This window comes from Macrotis lagotis, chromosome X, assembly GCF_037893015.1.
Source record: "Macrotis lagotis isolate mMagLag1 chromosome X, bilby.v1.9.chrom.fasta, whole genome shotgun sequence".
Taxonomy (NCBI): Eukaryota; Metazoa; Chordata; class Mammalia; order Peramelemorphia; family Peramelidae; genus Macrotis; species Macrotis lagotis.
In genome coordinates, this window is record NC_133666.1 from 512,971,934 (window position 1) to 512,993,693 (window position 21,760).

The following is a 21,760-nucleotide window of genomic DNA, read 5'->3' on the forward strand; positions in this document are numbered from 1 at the left end:
CTATTCAAGGTCTTAAATTGGTGACACCAACCCCCCAGTCACAGTATCATATCAGTTATTATTCACCTGAGTTGAAAATCTCAAACCACCTCTGGGTTTTCTTCAAGTCTATGCTTTGCTAGGAGCAGGTTGAAGAGGTAAGGTCAGGCATCTGTGTTTTCAAAGGCAAAATGAAGGTGAATGAGAAGAGAAAAGAGTTAATTCCACATGCCAAACTTCCCTAAACTGTTATTATTCCTGAGCTCCTTTTGGGTCCAAATCCAAGTCATGCTAGAAGTTAGGAGAGAACCATAAAGGGATGTGTGTGGTCTTCAGAATTTGTTTGACTTTTGTCTAACAACTTGGCTGGGCTTCAAGGACTACATTAAGACTGATCCACAATCCCTCTTCAGGTTTCCCCAAAACTTAGTTGTTACCACAAGAGTACTTTTTGGATATTATTTTATTTTAAAATGGAAAATAATCAAATATTATTAATCATTGTAACAATTACAACAAAAATAATTCATCTAGTTCAATTAAGGAATAAAACTGAAACAAGAGTGAATTTTTAATTTCTTAACATATTGCAGGATCTTTCCCCAAAAGGCCTGAACCCTAGATACTTTAACCAAAAGAAAGGAAATTTTGAAACTCAGGGCATGAAAATATATATATATATCGGCACAAAAAAAGGCAGATAAAACCCAAAATGCAAAGAAAGAATTAACTCACTGTAGCATTGGATTTTATTACACATCTTTTAAAACACACACACACACACACACACACACACACTCTTACACTTTATTAAATCTCACAAAGATCAAAGCCTCCTCTTCTTCATCACTTTGAAGTAAATGAAGGGTCATAAATTCTTCATCTAAAATATAAGAAAACTGGCATAGAACACTCATCTATTTTTTACAACTTTGAGTGGGGAAGCTATTCCCCCATATCACATGCCAATGGTTCATCCTTCAAAGCTCCTCCATTTCTTGCCTTTTTTTTAATAATGAGGTTTCCATAACAATCAGGTCACAGGTCTAAAATACAAATTGGCTAAGAATTTGACAGCTGCACTAGTAGGAGGATATTTGGCATCTGTGTTAACTGCTTTTTCACCATACCATGAGCAGGAAAGAGATCACAAAATTAAGTTTAATTGCAAGAAAGGACTATTTAAAAAACCACTGTGTATTTCTTTGGAGCAGGCAATTAATGAGACTTAGGAAAGACAAAGAGGCCTAGAGTAGCAGGAATTCCAGTATGAAATAATCAGATACCCAAGACTTATGACATTTTTCTCAAGAGTTATCCTCAACTTGCTCTTCCCCTCCATTTCCTGTTGGGGGTTGAGAATGGGACTATACATCAAAGTGGCTTTTAAATTATTAGCCATTTCTTTAGGTGAACTAACATCTATTAACACAGATAATGAAGTTTTGTATTTAATTTTGTGAATTATCATGCAACAGAAGAAAAGTAATATGTAAGTTTGTAAGTTTGATTGTACTCAGGATTGAAGGCATATTTAGTAAAATGGTCAACTGTAAAAAACTTAATGCTGCTGTGACAACTGGGGACCATGTTTAAATTGACTTATTCTTGAATAATAAACCAGGGACCTGTAGGGCTCCCTTGAACTTTTATCCTTAACTCATATACAACCTAACTTGTGGAGGATTGTCTGAGATTAAATGATTTGCCTCTCTGTTCATTCAGAGGCAATATTTGAAAACAAGTCTTTCTTATTTCAAGTAAGTGCTACGCTGCTTCTCTAGTGATAACTGATATTTATATAGCACTTAGAAAGAAGTACACATTATTATATCACAAGAGTCTTGTTAAAAGTCTAAGACTCGAGACAAGTATTATCTATATTTTACAGATGGAGAAACTGGAACTGAAAGAGATGAAATCAAGATCTTACAGCTACTACAAGACAGAGCTGGAAATTACCCCCTCTGACCCTAAATTTACTGTTCTCTCCACTTTCCATTAACTAACTAGGAAACCTTCAAAAAAGCCCAACCTTTCTCTGACTCAGTTTTTTCATCGTCTAATTATACATGATGGATGTTCTAACACTCTCTCATTGCTGATATAAAGATAAAATGAGACTTTTATACAAAATAAATTTTAAAAGTTAGAAATATGTGCTATGCAAGTGCAAGTTATTTTATAGTGAGTCTAAGAAAAATACAGGGTAAAGAATTAAAATTGGTAGTATGGTGCAGGTTTTGATTTTGAAGACTTGAGAAAATGTGTTTTTTCCAGCTTATCTCAAAACTTGAAACATGATATAATCCTGATTATCAAATCTTCTTCTGAAACACTTTAGTTACATGGCAGTTAAATGAAACTAAGTGCTGCATACAACATTGGTTAATCATCATTGGAGTAGGAAGCCAGTTTTTCAAGACTTCTTTGGAAATACATAAATTTAAATTTGCTAAACATTTAAGCTCAATCTTTTAAATTACACAATATTGCTATGCTACCAAAAAAATCTCACTAAGAACATTTAGCTAAATGAATAAAAATGTCCTCCAAGGGATCTTATAGATTGTGCCAAAATTAACTTAGAATTATGTTATCTCTTAATTAGAAATCATTGTACTCAGATAGTCATAACACAGGGCCATTGATTTTATTGGTAGAATTTCCAGGTTAAAAAGAAAACTCCCTCTATAACTCTAAGTCTGCAATTTCTATAGTCTTAAATTTGCTCAGGGCTGGTTTGAGTCAAAGAAGGAACTTAAAACCAAGTCTTTGGGACTGCTTCAAAACTGGCTCTCTGTACATTATGCAGATTATGTCCAATGTGTTTAAATCACCCATTACCACCTGTGTATGTAAGATTCCTTGGGGGTTCTCTTAACTGTAACCAAAACAATCCTTAACCTATTTCCAGAATTCATTTTTAACTTTGGATAAACAACCCTTTCCCTGTAGACCAATTGAATAAATGGAACCTTGATGTCCAACACTACTAAATATATTTCTGAAAACATTTTTTAACCAATAAAAGGAAATGGCTGTTACATTTGTTAACAGTTACTTAACACTTTGTAACATGTGTTCAATAAGAAATAACCAAAATTCCAACAAAATGGTGTCCTGTTTAGTTTAGAACCAGAAGAGACTATAGATATTATCCTGTATATCTTATTTTAGAAGAGCAAAGTGAAAAATCCAGAGATTTGCTTAGGGACCAGGAGCTTCATTTGAATCTAGGTCCTCTGACTATAGGCAATGCAAAATTCTTTCCAAAGCACCCTCTGCCTATAAGATAACAGGTTCGTTGATGAAAGTAGCCATTTAGCCTAAAAATCTTTCTGTTTTTTTAAGTTTTTGCAAGGCAAATAGGGATAAGTGGCTTGCCCAAGGCCACCACAGCTAAGTAATTATTAAGTGTCTGAGACTGGATTTGAACCCAGGTACTCCTGACTCCAAGGCCAGTGCTTTATCCACTATGCCACCTAGCCGCCCCCAGCCTAAAAATCTCGATGAAGTCAACATGGTATTGAGGCAAGGGAACTAGGGGCACAGAGAAATATTGTAATTTTATTTTTATAAATACATCTGAAACAAATTTTGTAATCTTTTTCTTACTGTTTAGGTGTTTAAATTTTATACATATATGTGGAACTGATTTTTATAAACTTCTCTGTATGGTTAAAGTGCTTTATTCTTGTAATTTTACATTATATATTTATATATGGAACTGAATTTTGTAATCTTTTCTGTACTGTTAAAATATTCCTTTTTTGGCCTTTACTTTGACCTTGGTTACATGTTAACTATAGGCCAGGCTAAATGAGGAAGTCATGGTACATGTCCTTAAACCAGGTAGGAGCTCCTCCTACAGTAAGTCCTCCAATACCAACTGTCAATCACTCCCAAAAGCTCCTTTAAGGGGAGTCAGGCATGGTTCACTCTTACACCTCTTACACTTTACCTTTCCTATAACAGTCTTTCATATGCCTGGTTTAAACTATCAGCCTCAGCCTCAATGTGGTATTTAAAGAATTCTTCACTTTTTGTTTTCACTAATTTTGTGTTTGTGGCAACCTTTTAATAAATCTGTTTTTTTCCTCTTTATACCCACACTCCAGGGTCAGAGGGTCATGAGTTCTTCACTTAAAATGTACTAATAACAGGACAACAGTATAAACCAGCAATCAAGCCTGTTCTTCTTTCCTTTTCTTCAGTGTTTGTATATACCTGGTAGGCTCCTAATAAAAGTTTGAGGAACCTGAAGTCATCCAACTGAATAAGACATGAGAACAAGTTTTCCTGGATGAAACTGATTCATTCAGCAAGCATTTATTAAGTAAATAAGGGCAATTTTATTAAAATACTGAAAGTACTTAATTTTTTCATCCTAAAGTTCCAATTTAATATACCCTTGACCATTTTCTTAAAGATTTAATTGAAAAGGAAGCCTAAAAGATAAAAGAATAAAATAAGAAGTTATTAAAAAATGGAAAATATCAAGAAGATAGAAGCCAATATCATTACTAAGATAAAATATTGGCCCTTAAGATCATAGTGATTTTCCAATGAGAGAGTGTAAAAACTTAAAAAATAATAATGATGTTCAGATGAAAATTTGTTCTTCTTAATTATACTTATCTTTATAATTATATATTCATTAAATACATGAATCTATTTATACAGGAACAATCATTTATTTATAATTTAAAGGTACAAAAACCCCTAACAGTTTAGAGATAGAAGGAGGGGGAAAAACAAACAGTAATAAATACTTAGATTTTCAATGTTTTAGAAAAAAGAATGAAAATCAGAGGCTCAGAAAATTATGATTTATCTACAAATGATAATAAGGTATAGTTTTTGAAGCTGTGGGCAGAAAGGACTGCTTGATACCAGCAGCAACAAAAGTCCCTTATTTGCTTTCTTAGACTGCATTTGAAGTCCACAGCCAAAATAAGAATTGTAGGATTCTACAAGCTACTTAATTAGGCAACTATGCTCCTGGCTTGCCTCTCCCTGAAACCAAAATAAGATTATTTTAAACAGAAACAAAAGATCAAGAAAGTGCTAAAAAAGTTTTCCTAGATGAAACTGATTCATTCAGCAAACATTTATTAAGGCTCTACTAAATGTAAGGTACTGCATTTTTTTTTAAAGTCAGCTCCTACCTTTAAGAAATTTATATTTTACTAGAGATAAGAGCAATTCAATAGACTCTCAGTTAAGTATAATGCAAGTTGGAGTGTGATGGAAGTGAAGAGATCCTAATATAGTACTCTAAGAACAGAGTGGAGAAAGATCACCTTTACATCTGGGGTGAAGAGATTGGAAATTAGAGAAAGTCATTCATGAGGCAGCTAGGCAGTGCAGTGGATACAGCACTATTCTGGGAATCTGGAAGACCTGAGTTCAGATTTGTTCTCAGATACATGACATGTGTGATCCTGGGGAAAACACAACCCCCACTGCCTTCAAAAAAATTAATTCATGAAATTAATTGAAATAAATCAAGAAATTCATGAAGGTTTAGCACCCAACCTGAGAAAGATAAAGATAAGTGGTACATTCTAGGCAGAGATGATGATGGGATTTGGCACAATATCATGTTCAAATAAAAATTAGTTGTCTATTTTGGCAGGAATAGAAGAATATATAAAAACAAGTCATGTGAAATAAGATTGGAAAGATATGTTGGAGTAAGAGTAGAGTGCCTTAAATGCCAAATAATGTTCTTTATTGTTGTTCTTTCATTCTCTAAGAGGATCTTTGATATCAGGGAGGTGATGCTATACAAGCAAGTGAACTAGGTTTGAGTGAGACAGAGCTGTACAAAGTCAGCTGCCTCACTTACTCCTCAGGAGTCATCTGGGTCCAGTGGCCAAATATGGTTCAGGACTGGAAATGGCCCTGGATACAATGGGAGACCTTGATCTTTTTAAGCTAGTTCTTTTAATAGGCTACAGTTAAGGCTAGGTAAGAAATGAGGCAAAATACAGTCTCTGTAAAGGGTTAAAAGATAGTTAAAAATCTTCTGGAAAGACCAGCAGGGTTTCTGGTCAAAACAAACCAACAGCTATTTACATTAAGTAAGGCCCAAACAAAGATATTTTGGTGCTTCATTTGGGACCTAATGTTATTGGCCAATCAATGAGAGTCAGAGTGATTTAGATTTAAGGCAAGGTCCTTAAGAAAGAAGTGTAGCCTGGAAACCCAAGATATCTTTCACGAAAGCACTCACAAATACTCTATTCACTTTATCCTGATTGCCTTACCCCCTACTCCCCCCAAATGTGCTTTGTATCATCTTATTCCATAAGCAACAACAGGAAATCATTAAAGGTTTCTGTAAAAGGATTTTTCAAATTGGTCAGATCTGGTCTTTATAAGAGAATGCTTTGAAAATAAAAAAATCTTAAAGAAAAAAATAAAGAAAAAATCTCATGTTGACACTACAGCATCCTTCAACATTAAAGGCCATGGCTATATCACCCCAAGACTAAGAAATGATACGATTTTCAATCCCACCATTTAAGAAGCTGACATCATTAGGACAGAGTAGATTCAAAGGGTCTAAGTCCAAGTTCACCTTTTCATTTGGCTAGCTAATATTGCCACACCACAGGCTTTACAGGACTATTTACAAATCCTTCTGTTTATAATTAATCCAAGTGGTCAGTACCTTTAGCTATATTTAGAATCTCCTGGTTACCTTCATGCCTCAGAGTGAGGCATAGGTCTACATAGTTAAGGTCCAATGTTCAAGTAACTGCCTTAGTCCCTCTCCTATCAAATTATTTGGCTATTTGTGAGATCTTATTTTTCTTCTCTCAGGTATCCTTGAAAAAATAACTGGATTAATTTCTTAAAACCTTTGTTATAGTTGGGCTTCTCTTGATTCTACATAGTAACCTTTTGAAATCTTTCTAGGCTAATAAAGAAAAGTCAGTCATAGAGTTTGAGAAGATAAGTTCCTGAGGCCTGGCCCAATAATAGATACTCCTTCCTCTATCTCTTTATCCAATCCTGAAGGTTCTCTCTTACTGCAAATTGGCAGTTCATTGAACAGAGCACCAGATCTGGGGTCATGAAAAATTGAGTTCAAATCCAGTCTCATATACTTTCTAGATGTGTGACCCTGGGAAAGTCACTTAACCTCAGTTTCCCCATCTGTAAAATGCAGATAATAATAGTACCTACCTGAGAGGACTGTTGTGAGGAAGCACTTAACATAGTGTCTGGTACATAGTAAGTGCTACATAAATGTTAACTATTATTTTTATTCTTACTAAAATTAGCCCCAGACTTAAGTGGCTATGTAGCAGCAGCAATGAGTACACCAAAGTTTGAAATATGACAAGAGAAATTCATGTCTTTCCTGTCAGAGATAGTTTCTTTGATGGCTTATGATTGCTTCCATCACAAAAAGAAACCCTCTCACCTCCACTGAGAAAGCAGTGTAGACAATGTAGACAGTAGGGAGGAAAAAGTCAGGAACCAATCCCTGACAGTCAGCACAGAGAAAGCACCATTGACAACAGGTGAATATTGGCCGTTTTTAGGGAAAATCAAAATGAAGGTGGGAAGGGGGAGAGTGAAAAGCAATGACAATTATCTCACTGTGTAAAGAGTTTCAAAGTATTTTTGGTTGGAGGTTACTCCATAAATTTCACCAGATTTCTTTCTATAAACTTTACATATCATAAAAATGTGCATGATGAATATCACACCATCAATCAAGAAGCCTTTATTAAGTGCTTACTATGTGGGCAGGCACTGGGTTAAGTGCTGGGACTACCAAAAGAAAAAGACAAATCAATATGGAACATGTATGACTTAAACTGCTTTAAAAGTATATATCCCCACTACCTTTAATAATGTATATGTGACCCACTGGGACCTGTACTATGGCAATCTTATATGTCACTAGCCAAGAATATCAGTAAATTCTATATATCCAGATAGTTTCTAAATAGCCACTAGCTTTAGAAGATAACTGCTTAATTTTTTTATGCACCAAACATTTGTACTACATATATCCTTAAAAATTTAAGTTAAGGAGCAAGCATTCATAAAGTGACATGTCACAGAAAAATGAAATTGGTGCATTTTCATCTCAACCAATCTATTATAAATTAATTTTTTGAATTAGCACTCTATTTGGTGCTCGTTCACTAGCATCCTTTACCTAGAGGTCTCACCGGGGTATGAAGGGCTCTAAAAGACTCACCAGCTTGGTGGCATTAATGGGTCCTATCAAGCTTTAAAAGTTATGAGTGTGGGCTGAGGGAAAGATTCCATTGACCTCTGAGGATCAATGTAAGGACTGAGAGTCTCATCATCAGAAACTGGCCTCTCAGTCACTGGTTTTCTTTTGAATGACAGAAACTCAAACAACAACCAAGGGAATGAGATCGGACTATAGTCTGTATGAACAGTATAATTCTATCTATGTGCATGGGAAATCTATACTTGTGCTGAGTCAGTGGGAAACCTGCTCTGAAAGGAAGACATTAAGAGAACTAAAAAATTTTGCTTTCTATCTTGGCATGGCATGGGAGTTATATTTTCTATTACTATGACAAGATTTAACATCTTCAGTTAGTAACAGAACTGGTGGAAAGTTCAAAATAGATTATATTCAGTGTGAAAGGGATGATTTCATTTTCATTCCTTTTCTTAGGAATTGTTTATCTTCAAAACATTTCAGTATTTCTATACTGGCTTCACATGGACGTGCAATGGAGATTTCATTCAAGGTAGAGATCAGATGGGATTTATGACCTGTATTTGTTGATGAGATTTGTTTTTAGGCCCCATTGTACAACTTAAAGTTTCAAGGCTTCAGGGTCAAACTATGATGCCAATAGTCTTTTATAATAGAATCTTCAGAGAATTTTGACCAATTTAAAATGTGTTTAAAACTGATTTCTAAAATAGGTCCTCTAACTGGAGAATTAGGGTCTCCTAGGAAAATAGGACTTGCTAGGCAGAGATGTTGGAACAGGCATATTACTATTAATCTCACTCCATAAATTCTCTTATATGAAAACTGAGACCCCTTTTGAAGGCTCCTCTTCTCTAGGGTAAGACTACAAAGAAACAACCTTCTGTACCTTCTGTAGATATTGTGAACAGAGCACCTCTCTATGCCAAATATCTAGTATATTTCTACCTTCATAGAAGCAGAGGTATTATTTCTATTGATTCAGCCCCAAGATATATGATTGTCTGCATTTTTAAGATCTTTCTTTTTTTAACAAATCCTTCTTGATCTTCCCCACCTTCCCATATCTCTCCCCATACACACACTGAATATTTTGAACCTATCCTTTCTACTCTATCATGGTAGGAAAATAAATATATCTAGCCAAGATAGCATTTCCATCTCTCTTTCCTATCATTCCTGTCATTCATCTAATATTCACGGCAATCAAGTTTGTTGTAATAAGAGAGGTTTCCTCGGGCTCCTTCTGTCCAGTCTAGGAATCATGGAGCTTCAGATAAGTATCCTTCACCACTCCTGTCAAAAATGTAATAATCACAACCACACAGTTTGTTGTAACAGGAGTTGTTTCCTCAAGACTCCTTCTCCTTGGCTGCAAGATGACCAGTCTAGAAATCATGGAGCTTCAGGTGACAAAATGATGCTGGTCCTTCCCTTTCAATACCAAAGTTTCCAGACATATTCCACATTCATAGTCTGGGCTTCACAACCAGGTCTTCTTCAAACAGCAACACAAAGCTTAGCTTTTCCCCCATCCTGAAGACTTGCAAGCAAGTTCAAAGCCTGTAAACAATAGGCACTTTCAAATGTTGGCAAGGATAAGGAAGAAGATGAGTTTGCTAAGGAGGGTACCACAACCAGATCCTCACTCAGGATACCTCACACATACTGTACATAAATGCCCACAAGGTGCAAGATTTTAGGTAGTTGGTGGATCATGTTTTTTCTTCTTGCCTCGACAGGATTTGCAAACACAGCAGATAATACAGGGGGAGGCTAGCAGCAGTAGAGGTGAGGTCACCAAGGCAATGATGCCCAATCCCACAAGAATCCCTACAACCTGAAAAATTAAAGACAAGAGTACAATGTAAGTCAATAATCAAGTGTTCTTATAATACAATGCACGAGTCACTTCAATACATATACAGGAAAAAATAATGACAAGCTTTGAATGTGGTCCAGCCACAGCTTGAATGAGAGATGCAGAAGCAGGGAAGTCCAGCTTCATTAACACAACAAGAAGCCAAGAATCCAGCTCCAAATCAAACCCTATCATCAACTTTGGAATAACTTAAAGATGATGACTCCCTTTGCAATAAATAACCAATTTGTAGGAGGTTAAGTGATGTAACATCTCTTAGTGGTCACAACACTGGACTTGGGAGACACAGGAAAACTCGAGTTTTTAGCCTATCTCTGAGAATTAGTAGTTATTTAACCACAGGCAAGGCATTTAATCTCACATGACCTCAATTTTTTTCCTCTATAAAATAAGGATAATTAATATTTTTGGTTGAGAGTTGTAGTGAGGGCCCAAATGAGATAATATGTAAAGAACCTTGGGTTATTCAGGCTTGTGCTACTCTTTTGTGACCCCTTTTGGGGTTTTCTTGGCAAAGATACTGGAGTGGCTTGCCATTTGCTTCTCCAGCTCATTTTACAGATGAGGAAACAGGAAAATAGAGTTAATGAGTTGCCCAAGATCACACAGATAGCAAGTGTCTGAGGCCAGATTTGACCTCAGGATGGGAAGTCTTCCTGACTCAGGCCTGGAGCTCTATCTACTACAGCACTTTGCTTTCCAAAGGAACTTACAGCACTGTATAGCTGCCAGTTATTGTTAATGATGGCTCTGGCTGAAAGCAAGGGATCCTTAATGAACCCAGAACAATTCTGGGTGGGGGAAATAACTAAGTCACCATGTTTGGGTCTGTTTTATAATTTATACTTACACTGAACTATATATTCAGAATATCTCAGTGACAGCAATAAATTCAAAAATCTCCTGGGTCTGCTTTACTTCTCTTAGAAATATGCTCATGGAGGAAAACCAGAATAATTCCTCCTTATGTCAGGAGAATAGAGAATATATACCTTCCAATTCTATATAGAACCACAGCATTATGCATTTAAATACAGGAAGAGATCTCAGAGAATTTTCTAAATTCAATCTTTTAGTTTTACACATGAGAATAAAAATTAAGTGACTTGCCCAGAGTCACACAGTTAAGAAGAATCAATGATAGGATTTGAATGTTGGTCTTTTTGATTTGAAGCCTAGAACACTATCCATCTGTCACTTTAGGCAATATCCAGAATTCTCTTCTGGTTCTCTAAGAAACTTGCTCTTACTCAGCCTCATATATAACTTTTTGCACTAGGTTGTTGTGCTGCTCCATCACTTATAACTAGAACTACTAAATAAAATGGGTAGTTTCCCAAACTTAAGTCCTCCTAGAAGTAGCACACCTCATTTATTCTATCACTCCCTTTCAAATCACAGTACCTGTGTTCGGTTCCATATCACAGAGGCTCGGGAGTGACCCAGTTTATTCCGACAGGGTCCTTTATCATAATGCCTGAGGAAAATGTCATTCTGAAAGAAAGGAGGGAGTCCCAATCAGAAGCCATTTTTAAACTTAGAGAATACATGTCTAATAAAGCTTTCTTTCCAAGTGTCAGAACTGAAACTAGGGCTAGATAACTGGAGCTTTGCCCAAGGGGACCAAATTTAAGAGGCTGACAGACCCTGAAGTCCTTTTGCATAATGAGGTTAGTTCTCTCTTCCCTCATGCCCTACCCAAACCCACAGTAGCCTATCAAGTAGACCCTGGTATCCCAGGGTCTCTGTCTCCCTGTCATGGAGCACAGTTCATCTCCTTCAAATTAGGGTACTTTTCATACTACTTGCCTCGGTCATGATTTGTGGAACTTGACCTCTGTAAAAAAAAAACAACCTAAAATCCTAATTACAACTCTGCCAAGATCTTCAGAAACCAAAGGTAAAAATTATTATCAAATATACCTCCCAGCAAGCCCATGACCTTCAGACATGTAGTTGAGTGACTTCAAAGATAATGCAAATAAATGGATAAAAATCAGACAGTTCCTACAAATTTCTAAAGGAGAAATGAATAATTTTTGCTCATACCAGTCCTCCCCTAAATATATGGTGACTTATATGGGCAAATCAGCTATTCATAAAATAAAAATCAGTGGATGAGTACTTGGTGAATATTTAACACATGGTTATCAATGAGCTAGATGAAATGGGGGAAATAAAAGACAAACCACAGGTGCTAACTGGGGAAATAAGATTCACACAAAACTCAAGGGAAAAGAATAGCAGTAAGTAGAACAATATGACTATCTCTAGATGCTAAACCATGTGGTACAATTACAAAACAAAATAGAATTTTACAAGTTCTTAATCATGTTGTACAGATAATAAATGTAAAAGGGATTGAGGAAACCAATGTAGTCTTTGTAATGTAATCAATGTAATGTAATGTAGTCAATGTAATCTTTGCATAGATGGGTACTTTGTGTCTGAAATTCCTCACTATTGGGTCAGCTCCCTTAAAAAAGTCTTTCTTGATTCAATTTCTCTGATTTTCAAACCTTCTCCTCCAACAAATTGCTGTGTATTTATTTTGTATTTATCCTATACTTCATCTTCAAACTTGTGGTATATATTCCTATAAAATTAGGGAAGAGACCAGGCACAAGATGTCAAGGGATGCTCTTAGAATGATTCCTTTATGGAAGGAAATGGACAGGGAGTGTCATGGTACATCCAGATATGGGAGATCCCATGCATCAATGACATTCCCTGCATCAATGAAATCAGAGATCCCTTGGATTAGTTGCATCAATCTAGGATTCAAAGTATTATCTCAAATACTGATTTACAAATGGATCAAAATAATTAAGAGAAATAAATCTATGGTGCACTTGCTCAACTGAAATCATTCTTCATTTAAATGCCCAAGATTGAGATTTGGACAATCAGGTCTCATCCTTAGAAATTTCCTAGAAGTCAGACACTCACCATTTGAAAACTGTACAGAGCACAGTTCAATATGTCCAAAGCAATTGGTTTAAACAGAGCAAAAACGATGAATAGGAAAATGATGAATAGAACAAGATGCTTCCTTCCACATCTGATGTGTTACAAGTCATCTAACATCTGCCTCAGCTCATCTCAAGTGCCAGAACTGTGTGTTCTTTGCAGCACCATTCACCAAAACACAAATCAATCTGCCAAAGAAGACTGAGATCTGGTATGCACATTTATCTCTTTGTTTTCTACAGAAGGCATAAGGATGTCATGAGCCCAGAATCTGAATATGGCCCTTTCTAATATATGAATGGAATAAAAAGGAAATTGTCAATTCTATTCATTTTATCCTCAGATGTATTCATTTCAATTATTCAAAAAGCTCCATATGCCAACAAGGGGTTATACAATCCTGTTTAATTCTTCTTCTAAAATGTCCCATGTTATAATTGCAGCAAACCTCCTAGGATAATCTTTCTCAAAAGAATTAAGATCAAACACATAAAAAGAAATAGCCTAGGAAGGAGTTCTGTTGTCACCTTAATTTCTATCCAGACCAAAATTCTTCCCATTAACAGTTTTTAAAAAACATTCTTTGTAAAAGAGATGGATGATGGGCAAAAGAAATCATCTTTCCACGGAAACCATCTTGGATAATGGATTTCATTTTGATGGAGTGAAACTTAGCAAAAAGTGAACAAGAGAACTAATTCATGTTTGTTCATCAAGTAATGTTTAAGACTATGCCATGTATAAGCTGCTCATTTTAATTCAACAGACATTTATTAAGTTCCTATTAATTGCAAAGATATAAAAGGAAAAAGTGACAAATATTTGCGGCCTTTAAGAAATTTACAATCTTATTTCCATCAATTTTAGTCAACCAATTTGGAGGAAATGAATTGACACACCAGATATAGGAAGCAAAATAAGATATACAGCAAATGATTAAGAACAACCATAGCAAGAATTCTTAACCTAGGTTCTATGAATTTGTTTTGTTAGTATTTTGAAAACACCATTTTAAAAGAATTGGTTTCCTTTGTAATCCTCTGTTTTTTATACATTTAAAAACTTTATTCTGGGAAGGAGTTCATAGCCTTTCCCAGATGCCCAAAGGAATCCATATCAAAAAAAGAAGATTAAGAACCTCAGGTGTACATTAATGACCAAATCATATAAATGTAAGGGCTGAGAAATACTGTGCTCAACAAATACTGCAGATCACTGGATATCAAGATATATATATATATATATATATATATATATATATATATATATATATATATATATATGACTAGAACTGAGATATGAATTTTTGCAGGTAAAATTTGAAGTTACTTTTTTTTCCTTACAATTCAGGATGATTTTATTTTATTTTCAGTTCCAAATTCTCTCCCTACCTCCATACAAAAGATATCTATCCCTTTCTTCTCCTTCAGGAATTACTCTCCTCCAGAGATCTTGTCTTAGCTCAAGTAAGTCCAAAATCTCTTGTTTGTCCTATTTTTCCTTGTTTCACTGTAGTCATTTTTTTTTAGGTTTTTGCCAGGCCCAGACAAATGGGGTTAAGTGACTTGCCCAAGGCCACACAGCTAGGTAATTATTAAGTGCCTGAGGCTGGATTTCAATTCAGGTACTCCTGACTCCAGGGCTGGTGCTCTATCCACAGCATCACCTAGCCACCCCCTTGGCTATGGGCTTTTTTAACAGGCTAACTTGATTTTAAAAGAAGAAATGGTTTAATCACTATATTGGTATGGAGAATGAAGAGAAGGATAATGATAATTAGGCCAGAGACTTTTCACATGAAAGGATGTCAAAATATAGAGTGGCAGCACAGGCTTCTTGAATGAACAACCTTCAAAGTAGCTTACATACTCATCTAGTCCAAGAGGAATCTACCAAGGACCGACTATGTTCAAAGTATTGTCTTGGATATTGGGATTATAAATAGAACCTCTTCCCCAAAATGTCCCCATAATCTCAAGACTCTTTCTTTCTTATTTTTTGAAATTCATTTTATTTTTCCAATTATAAGCAATGGTAGTTTTTCAACATTTATCCACTTGTAAATTTTGAGTCCCACATTTTCCTACCACCCTCCTTTCCTTCCCCCACTCCCAATGGTGGTGAACAGCTAGAACAAATTATATATGGACATTCCTGTTTAACATGTTGTGAAAGATGAATTAGAACCATGGGGAAAAAATCATGAGAAAGGAAGAAAAAACATAAAAGAAGTTTTTTTAAAAAAGTAAACATAGTATGCATTCAGACTCTGTGGGTTTTTTCCCCCTCTGGATGTGGATGGCATTGTCTATAGCTGATCTCTCATGGTAGGACACTTAGTTTCTGTGGGAAGTGGGGAGAGGACAAATGTATTAAATTTATGGGACCTGATGACATCTATTCCAAGTTCAGAGTAAGAAGAAAACCTAATGATTTTGGAATATGGTGAGTTATCACTCAGAGAATAAATGATGCTCCCAAACTTTATCTTTTGAGCCCATGTCTTGGGAACCTTTCCCTCCCTCTGGGAGGAAAATGAACAATAAGAGTTCCTCCCAGATCTTCATTTAAGAAGGGCACCCAAGACCCAACCAGCAGAACTCCTTTGGATTTATCATGCCTTTAAGTAAGATACTCTTATCTTCCCCTGTGCTTTCTCTCATAAAATTGTAAGTTCCTTGAGGGCAGTGACTGTCTTTTGTCTCTCTTTGTATCTCTAGTGCACAGGGTCTGGCACATAGTAGGCACTTACTTAATAAGTGTTGATGAACATTAATTAAGGCACTGCTCCCAGTTCCACCAGTTGAGATAGCCTTCCAATACAGAAAGAACATTTAAAGTTTATTTTCTAAAATGAAAACAGCAGGATAATGGCTCTCATTCAGGTGTGTGGAGACAAAGGGGTCCAGCAGGAGAACTTACATCCAGGTTCTGAAGACAGTACCAGCAGAATGTGTGCTTGCAATTCTTACACATCATCTGAGCACAGCCTTCATTCCGTTCAATGTAGACCCGGCAAACAGGGCATTGCTTAATGGGGGCTTCTGCATCCATCCCAATGAGGGCCCTGAAAAGAAAACCAGCAAGGAAGAGGGAAATAAACATGGGCTAGAAAGTGGTCTAAGTAAGACCTAGCATCCTTCTTGGAAAGAAGCTGAACTGAATTTCCAGACCCAATGACAGCAATCTGAGTCAATTTTCTGCCATCTGTTTTGATATACATGCGTATTTGTGTTGGCACACACACACACAGAAGACACAAATGTGCATCCATGTGATTTTAAAGGAAGGTTGGAAAATTGAGAATAGAAGGCTAACAGACACTAGAATTGCAGGTAACTGAAAATCCATTTACATTTGATTTGGAATGCATTATTATTATTATTATTATTATTTTCCTTGGCATAGATTTATCTCCCTATGATTTGCTAGCCTATTATGACTTGGAATTGCCTATGCACATTGACTGTAAGAGAAATCCCTAGGAATAAGCTAGAAAGAAGGAGAATTGAGTCCAGGATTTAAAAAATGATCATCTTCACAAGAATTAGGAAGTAAAATGAAGGCTTGAATAAAGAGCAGTGTGTAAGACAGAAACTGCAACTATTTATGCTGCTTATAAGAAAATGATCTAAAGAGATTAACTGTAACATCTCCCCAACCTCTACCCCAGACTGTGATGAGATAGCAGGTAAGAATTTTTAAATTACTAGTCAGGGCAAAGTAGTTGGAAGGAAGAATGAATCATTGTCCTAGCATCCCTCTTCAGACTGAAGGCCATCAAAGATATTACATCCACACTGTAAGAAAGTCAGGAATGGCTAGTCAGAGTTTGGCTGATCAATCTATTAATACAATTTGTAATCTATACTAAACCTTTAATTCTATTAATTGTTTGTGGACTATCCAAATACATTAAGATAAGTCAGAAACACTGGAGATCCTAAAATGTCACACTACCAGTTTGGAACAGGACTGCTCTTTCTATTGAATGGACTGTAACACTGGTGGCTATGTTTCCATTAATACAGAACACTCATAGCCCCAAGCAAAACCAGCATCAAACACAAAGGTCATACTCAGGGAACTCCTGTTTTGATTTAAAAAAAAACAACTTCCCAGGATCATATGGTACAAGTTGAAATGATTCACATCTTGCCACTTCCCAATAGGGGTGCCACCTTCAAAGAATCTGATTTCTTACATAACTTAAAGCTTTGTGACAATAAGGATTCCTTACATTTTTAAGAAGATTCTTTTCCTTATGAATGTTTTCAATGTAATATAATATTTTTACTCAGTAACCAGATCTCAAAACATCTTTAGGAGCAAAGTCAGAGAATACAAATCCTTGCCCCATCCAATAAATAAAAGCAGGAAAACTAATGCACACAGATGTTAAATAACAAAGTAGATGTATGGTTGAGTCAAGTTTTCCCATTAAGTTCTTACTAACCACAAGAAACTCTCCTAGGTGAGGCAAAGGAAACTGAGTGAAAACTCTGTACCTTCAATAATACCTGAAAGATTCTTTAACCCTAAATAATCCCTTTAGAAATATTCTCTTAGTTGTATTTTTTATGACATTCATGTATGCACCTAAGGAAAAAGTGGAATTAGAATTTAGAAAGAGTGGCATTAGAATTTAGAAAGAGATCATTCCGTGTCATACCAAACATTCTTAAAACCCTGGGAAAAGCATTTAAGGATTCTCAAAAAGTCCACAGTCACAGAATGTGAGAATTGGAATGGACTGGCCCAAACTTTCACACTAAAGGAAGTTCTACTATAATACTCATTGTTGAGATATCAGATCTCTAACAAATTTAGTACACTCTTACCCATGTTCTGTTGGCAAGACAACAACGGGCTGGCTGTCCCGACAAGAGCGATCAACATGCCAGGCATCTTTGCAACATGAGCAGAATGTCAGGTGACAAGAAGGACATTCAACCTTCGTGGGCTGTCCTGAATTATTAGGTTCGATATGGCAGACAGTCTGGCAGTCAGCAACAGGACACCATGTCCGGCAAGGGTCCAAGTGGACTTCTGGAATAAAAAGGAAAGAAAATAAATGGCTGAATCCTATTACTAGTAGGTCTTAACTTGAATCTTCCTGCTCATGAGTTTTGATTTTGAGAGCTGTACAAAAACCATTATCTGGCAATTGGGGTGTTTGTAATCTAACCCTTACATAGCAGAGTGCTGCCAAGTGCAACTGTTTCCAGTAACTTTCCCTTCATTGAATCCATACTTCATTTACTTGGCTCCCCCACCCTCCTTCCTCCAATATTGTGAAATGCTGTACTTGCCACAGTTCCAATGCCCTGTTAGCAAAGTTCATTGAAAAATGAATTAACAAGGAGTGTCATCAGCACTCACAAAATAAAATCCCTTTTAGGAATGTTTGTCTACCTCAAGAATTCAAAATAAATGCATAAATACATATACACAGAATCATCCATCATAGTTACCTGAAATGATCACTCTTGCCTCTATTTTGGAGGCATGATTTTTTTTTCCAGACACAGACTTGTACTTTCTATTTAGCACTTTACCTGCACAACAGTCCTAGGAAATTTGTTATAGAGATTTCCCCTAATTAGCAGAGGAAAATGAAAAGGGGTGGGGCAAGCTGATGACAGGCAAAAGGATATTTTGGAGCCATCAAACTAGAGCTAAAACAGAACTATTAATTCAGAGGTCATCTAGTTTAACCACTCCATGTAAGAGAGGAGGAAAATGAAAGCCCAGGGAAGTTAAGGGACTTGTCCAAATTGAAAAAGGTTAAGTGATCATTCGAGGAGGGATTTAAACCCAGATCCTTTGACTATCTGGTTGTCAAGGCTCTTTCCACTGCTAAAATCAGGGTTTAAAAGGCATAGCATCACAACAATCTTTTTTTTTTATACTTCCATAAGAGTGAAACACTAGAAATGAACCAAAGAGGTACAATTTGTTCAAAAAAGAAAAAAAGGAGAAAGGAGAAAGATCCAGACACTACAAACATGAGCTGAGATTTCATGGAGCAGGCAAGATTCAATCATAACTCTACATATATGTGATGCCTATCTATTCAGGGGTCAAAAAAAGTTTTCCTCTTCAAGTATACATTTTACACCCTACTCAGCCTCTTTATTCTGTTTCAGTAAAAGATCTGCAGTTCTTTCCATCAAACGTGCCTTTTAGAAGAACAAAATCATGTGGAAAATACTTGTACTCCTTAAAGGTAGAGTGGCCCTTTTCTCTCTGAACTGAAGGATTTCAAAACCTTTGTGCTGATGAGATTCTAATTTTAAGGTTTTCTGTCCTTGAGAATTTAGAGAAAAAAGAAAACTAATGTGAAGGAGAGAGAAAATGAAATAAAAGGCTGAGAGTTGGTTTAACTTCCAATACTTTCACAAGCCGAATACCTAAAATAAACAAACAACCAACCAAATAAATAAAAAATTCTAAAGAGTATCTATGAAAACTGTATCTTTAACTTACTTTTAGCACTAAGGTACTTTCCTTAACATTTCAAGTTTCTGTTCAGAGACAGAATTTTCAGTGGGAAAGGAGAGTAAGAAAGGGATTTAGAAAGATAACAGAAGGGTTACAGGGAAGATAGAGTATGGCTTTGGCAAAATTTTGGAAGGAGAAAGCTGCTTTCTACCCCTTTGGAGATTTTCTGGCCCCAGTATCAGGACTTCTAATCAAGTCTTAGAAAGGGTACTCTATAATTTCAGAGGCACCACTAAGAGACTGGTCCCTTGACTGACAATGGTTTTTAAAATCACCTACATGTAAAAATCTGTAATAGTCAAACAAGCAAAGAAACATTTTTGAATATTTCCAGAGGAAATAACTTTCTTCCTCCAGAGGAAGGAATTAGATAACTAAATCTTAAATGATTCATTTTACTATTATTTACTTGTATATATTCATTTATAAGTATAAATTCTATTTATTATTAGAAAATCTAACCAAAATCTGACAGATAAGGTAACTATGTGCTGATTTATATATTGGGAAAGATTGATTATTATTTAGTTGATTGTGGTGTTAGTAAAATTTCAATAGAAAATGTAGACAGGGCAAGTAGACTGAAAGATATACAAATGAACAGTTTCCAAGCACCAATGTTATTGCAATATCAAAACTCAAAAATATGTACAAATGGAAACTTTCCATATGAAATGCTTTTTAAGTTAAAAAAAAAAAAAGAACATCAGAACTTTGGACTTGAAAGACCTAAATTCAAATCCCAGCTTATTGATTTACTGAGAGGGTGATAATGGGCAAAACATTTAACATCAGCTTTAATTTTCTCTTCATCAAAATCAAGGGGGATAAACTGTATGATTTCTAAGGTCACCTCCGGTTCTACTTATATGAGCCTATGCTATAAAATATTCAATGTACATAAATATATACACAAATATAGATGTACACAAAGGACAGCTATTAGAGCACCAGGCATGGAGTCAAGAAGACTCATTTTCCTGAGTTCAAATCCAGCCTCATACATTCATTACTTGTGTGACATTAGGCAAGTCACTTAACCCTGTTTACCTCAGTTTCTGGATCCGTAAAATGAGCTGGAGATGGAAATGGCAAAACATTCTAGGATCTTTTCCAAGAAAACGCCAAATGGAATCATGAAGAGTCAAAACAAAGCTTAAAAATGATTAAACTATATATATATATATATATATATATATATATATATATATATATATATACTCTCTTTCTGGGAAGTCATATGTTGTTTTACTTGTATGACAATTTTCAAAATACCATATTCTTTTTAACACAGAGCAATAGAGACTGGACCTGTGATTTCATATTATAAAGAATTTCTAAGTGAAGAAATCCTCTCTGCCAAAGTAGGTTGACATCTTCTTTGTAACTTACAACTTAAAAGTCTTAGGAGAGATTGTTGCCTGGAGTTCTGAGGATCACAGAGCCAATAGTATGACTTGAACTCAGGTCTTCTGGCTTTGAGTTTCACTTTCTATTCATTATATCGCATTGCCTTTCTCCATCCACTAAACTCCATTGTAAAAAATGATTTTTTAAACACTAAAAATTACATTTTTGTAAAATAAAATTCTACCAATTTATAACCTATGTAAATTTGGGAAAATAAAATGCTACTTCTGAGATTGTTTCTTTATCTGTAAAATGAGAAAGTTGAAAATGATGATAACTAAAGTCTATTCCAGCTAAAAGTCTGTGATGTTCTGAGACTTCAGCTGTCAGAAGCCATCAGGAATGTACTAAATGTAAAAATGTTATCAACATATGTATTATTGACATAACAAGGTAATAACACAAAGGTAAAGAAATACAATGAAAGAACATATGGAGGCAAATGACTTTTAAAAAATTATAAAATATATTCATCAATGTATCATTGACTTCTCTAATATTTGGATACCTAAAATGAAATAGACATTGAATAGTTAATTTTTAAGTCTCATAAACAGTGGTCAAATTTTCAAAGATTTTTAAAACTTTTTTGAACTTAATTTTCATTCATTCATTCATTTCCATTCTCTCTAAAAAATGCCTCATATGGTTTGGCCTTACCAGATCTAAAATTATATTATAAAGGATCAGTCATCAAAACTGTCTGGTACTGGCTAAGAAATAGAGTGGTGGATCAGTGGAATAGACTAGGTGCAATATCAGGAAACAATTATAGTAATCTGCTATTT

General features: G+C 35.5%; 1 protein-coding gene across 2 annotated transcripts in view; it reads right to left on the reverse strand.

Moving 5' to 3' along the window:
- Positions 1 to 427: 427 nt before the first annotated feature.
- RNF144B (ring finger protein 144B) overlaps positions 428 to 21,760 on the reverse strand; it is a 210,511-nt gene continuing 189,178 nt past the window's right edge. For both annotated transcript variants that reach the window (XM_074207138.1, XM_074207137.1), the window contains exons 5-8: positions 17,900 to 18,107; positions 15,981 to 16,125; positions 11,493 to 11,582; positions 428 to 10,046 (exon numbers count right to left, since the gene is read on the reverse strand). In XM_074207138.1, coding sequence (XP_074063239.1) covers positions 9,906 to 10,046; positions 11,493 to 11,582; positions 15,981 to 16,125; positions 17,900 to 18,107 — 584 coding nt within the window. In that variant the 3' untranslated portion in view covers positions 428 to 9,905. The remainder of the gene's footprint in view (positions 10,047 to 11,492; positions 11,583 to 15,980; positions 16,126 to 17,899; positions 18,108 to 21,760) is intronic.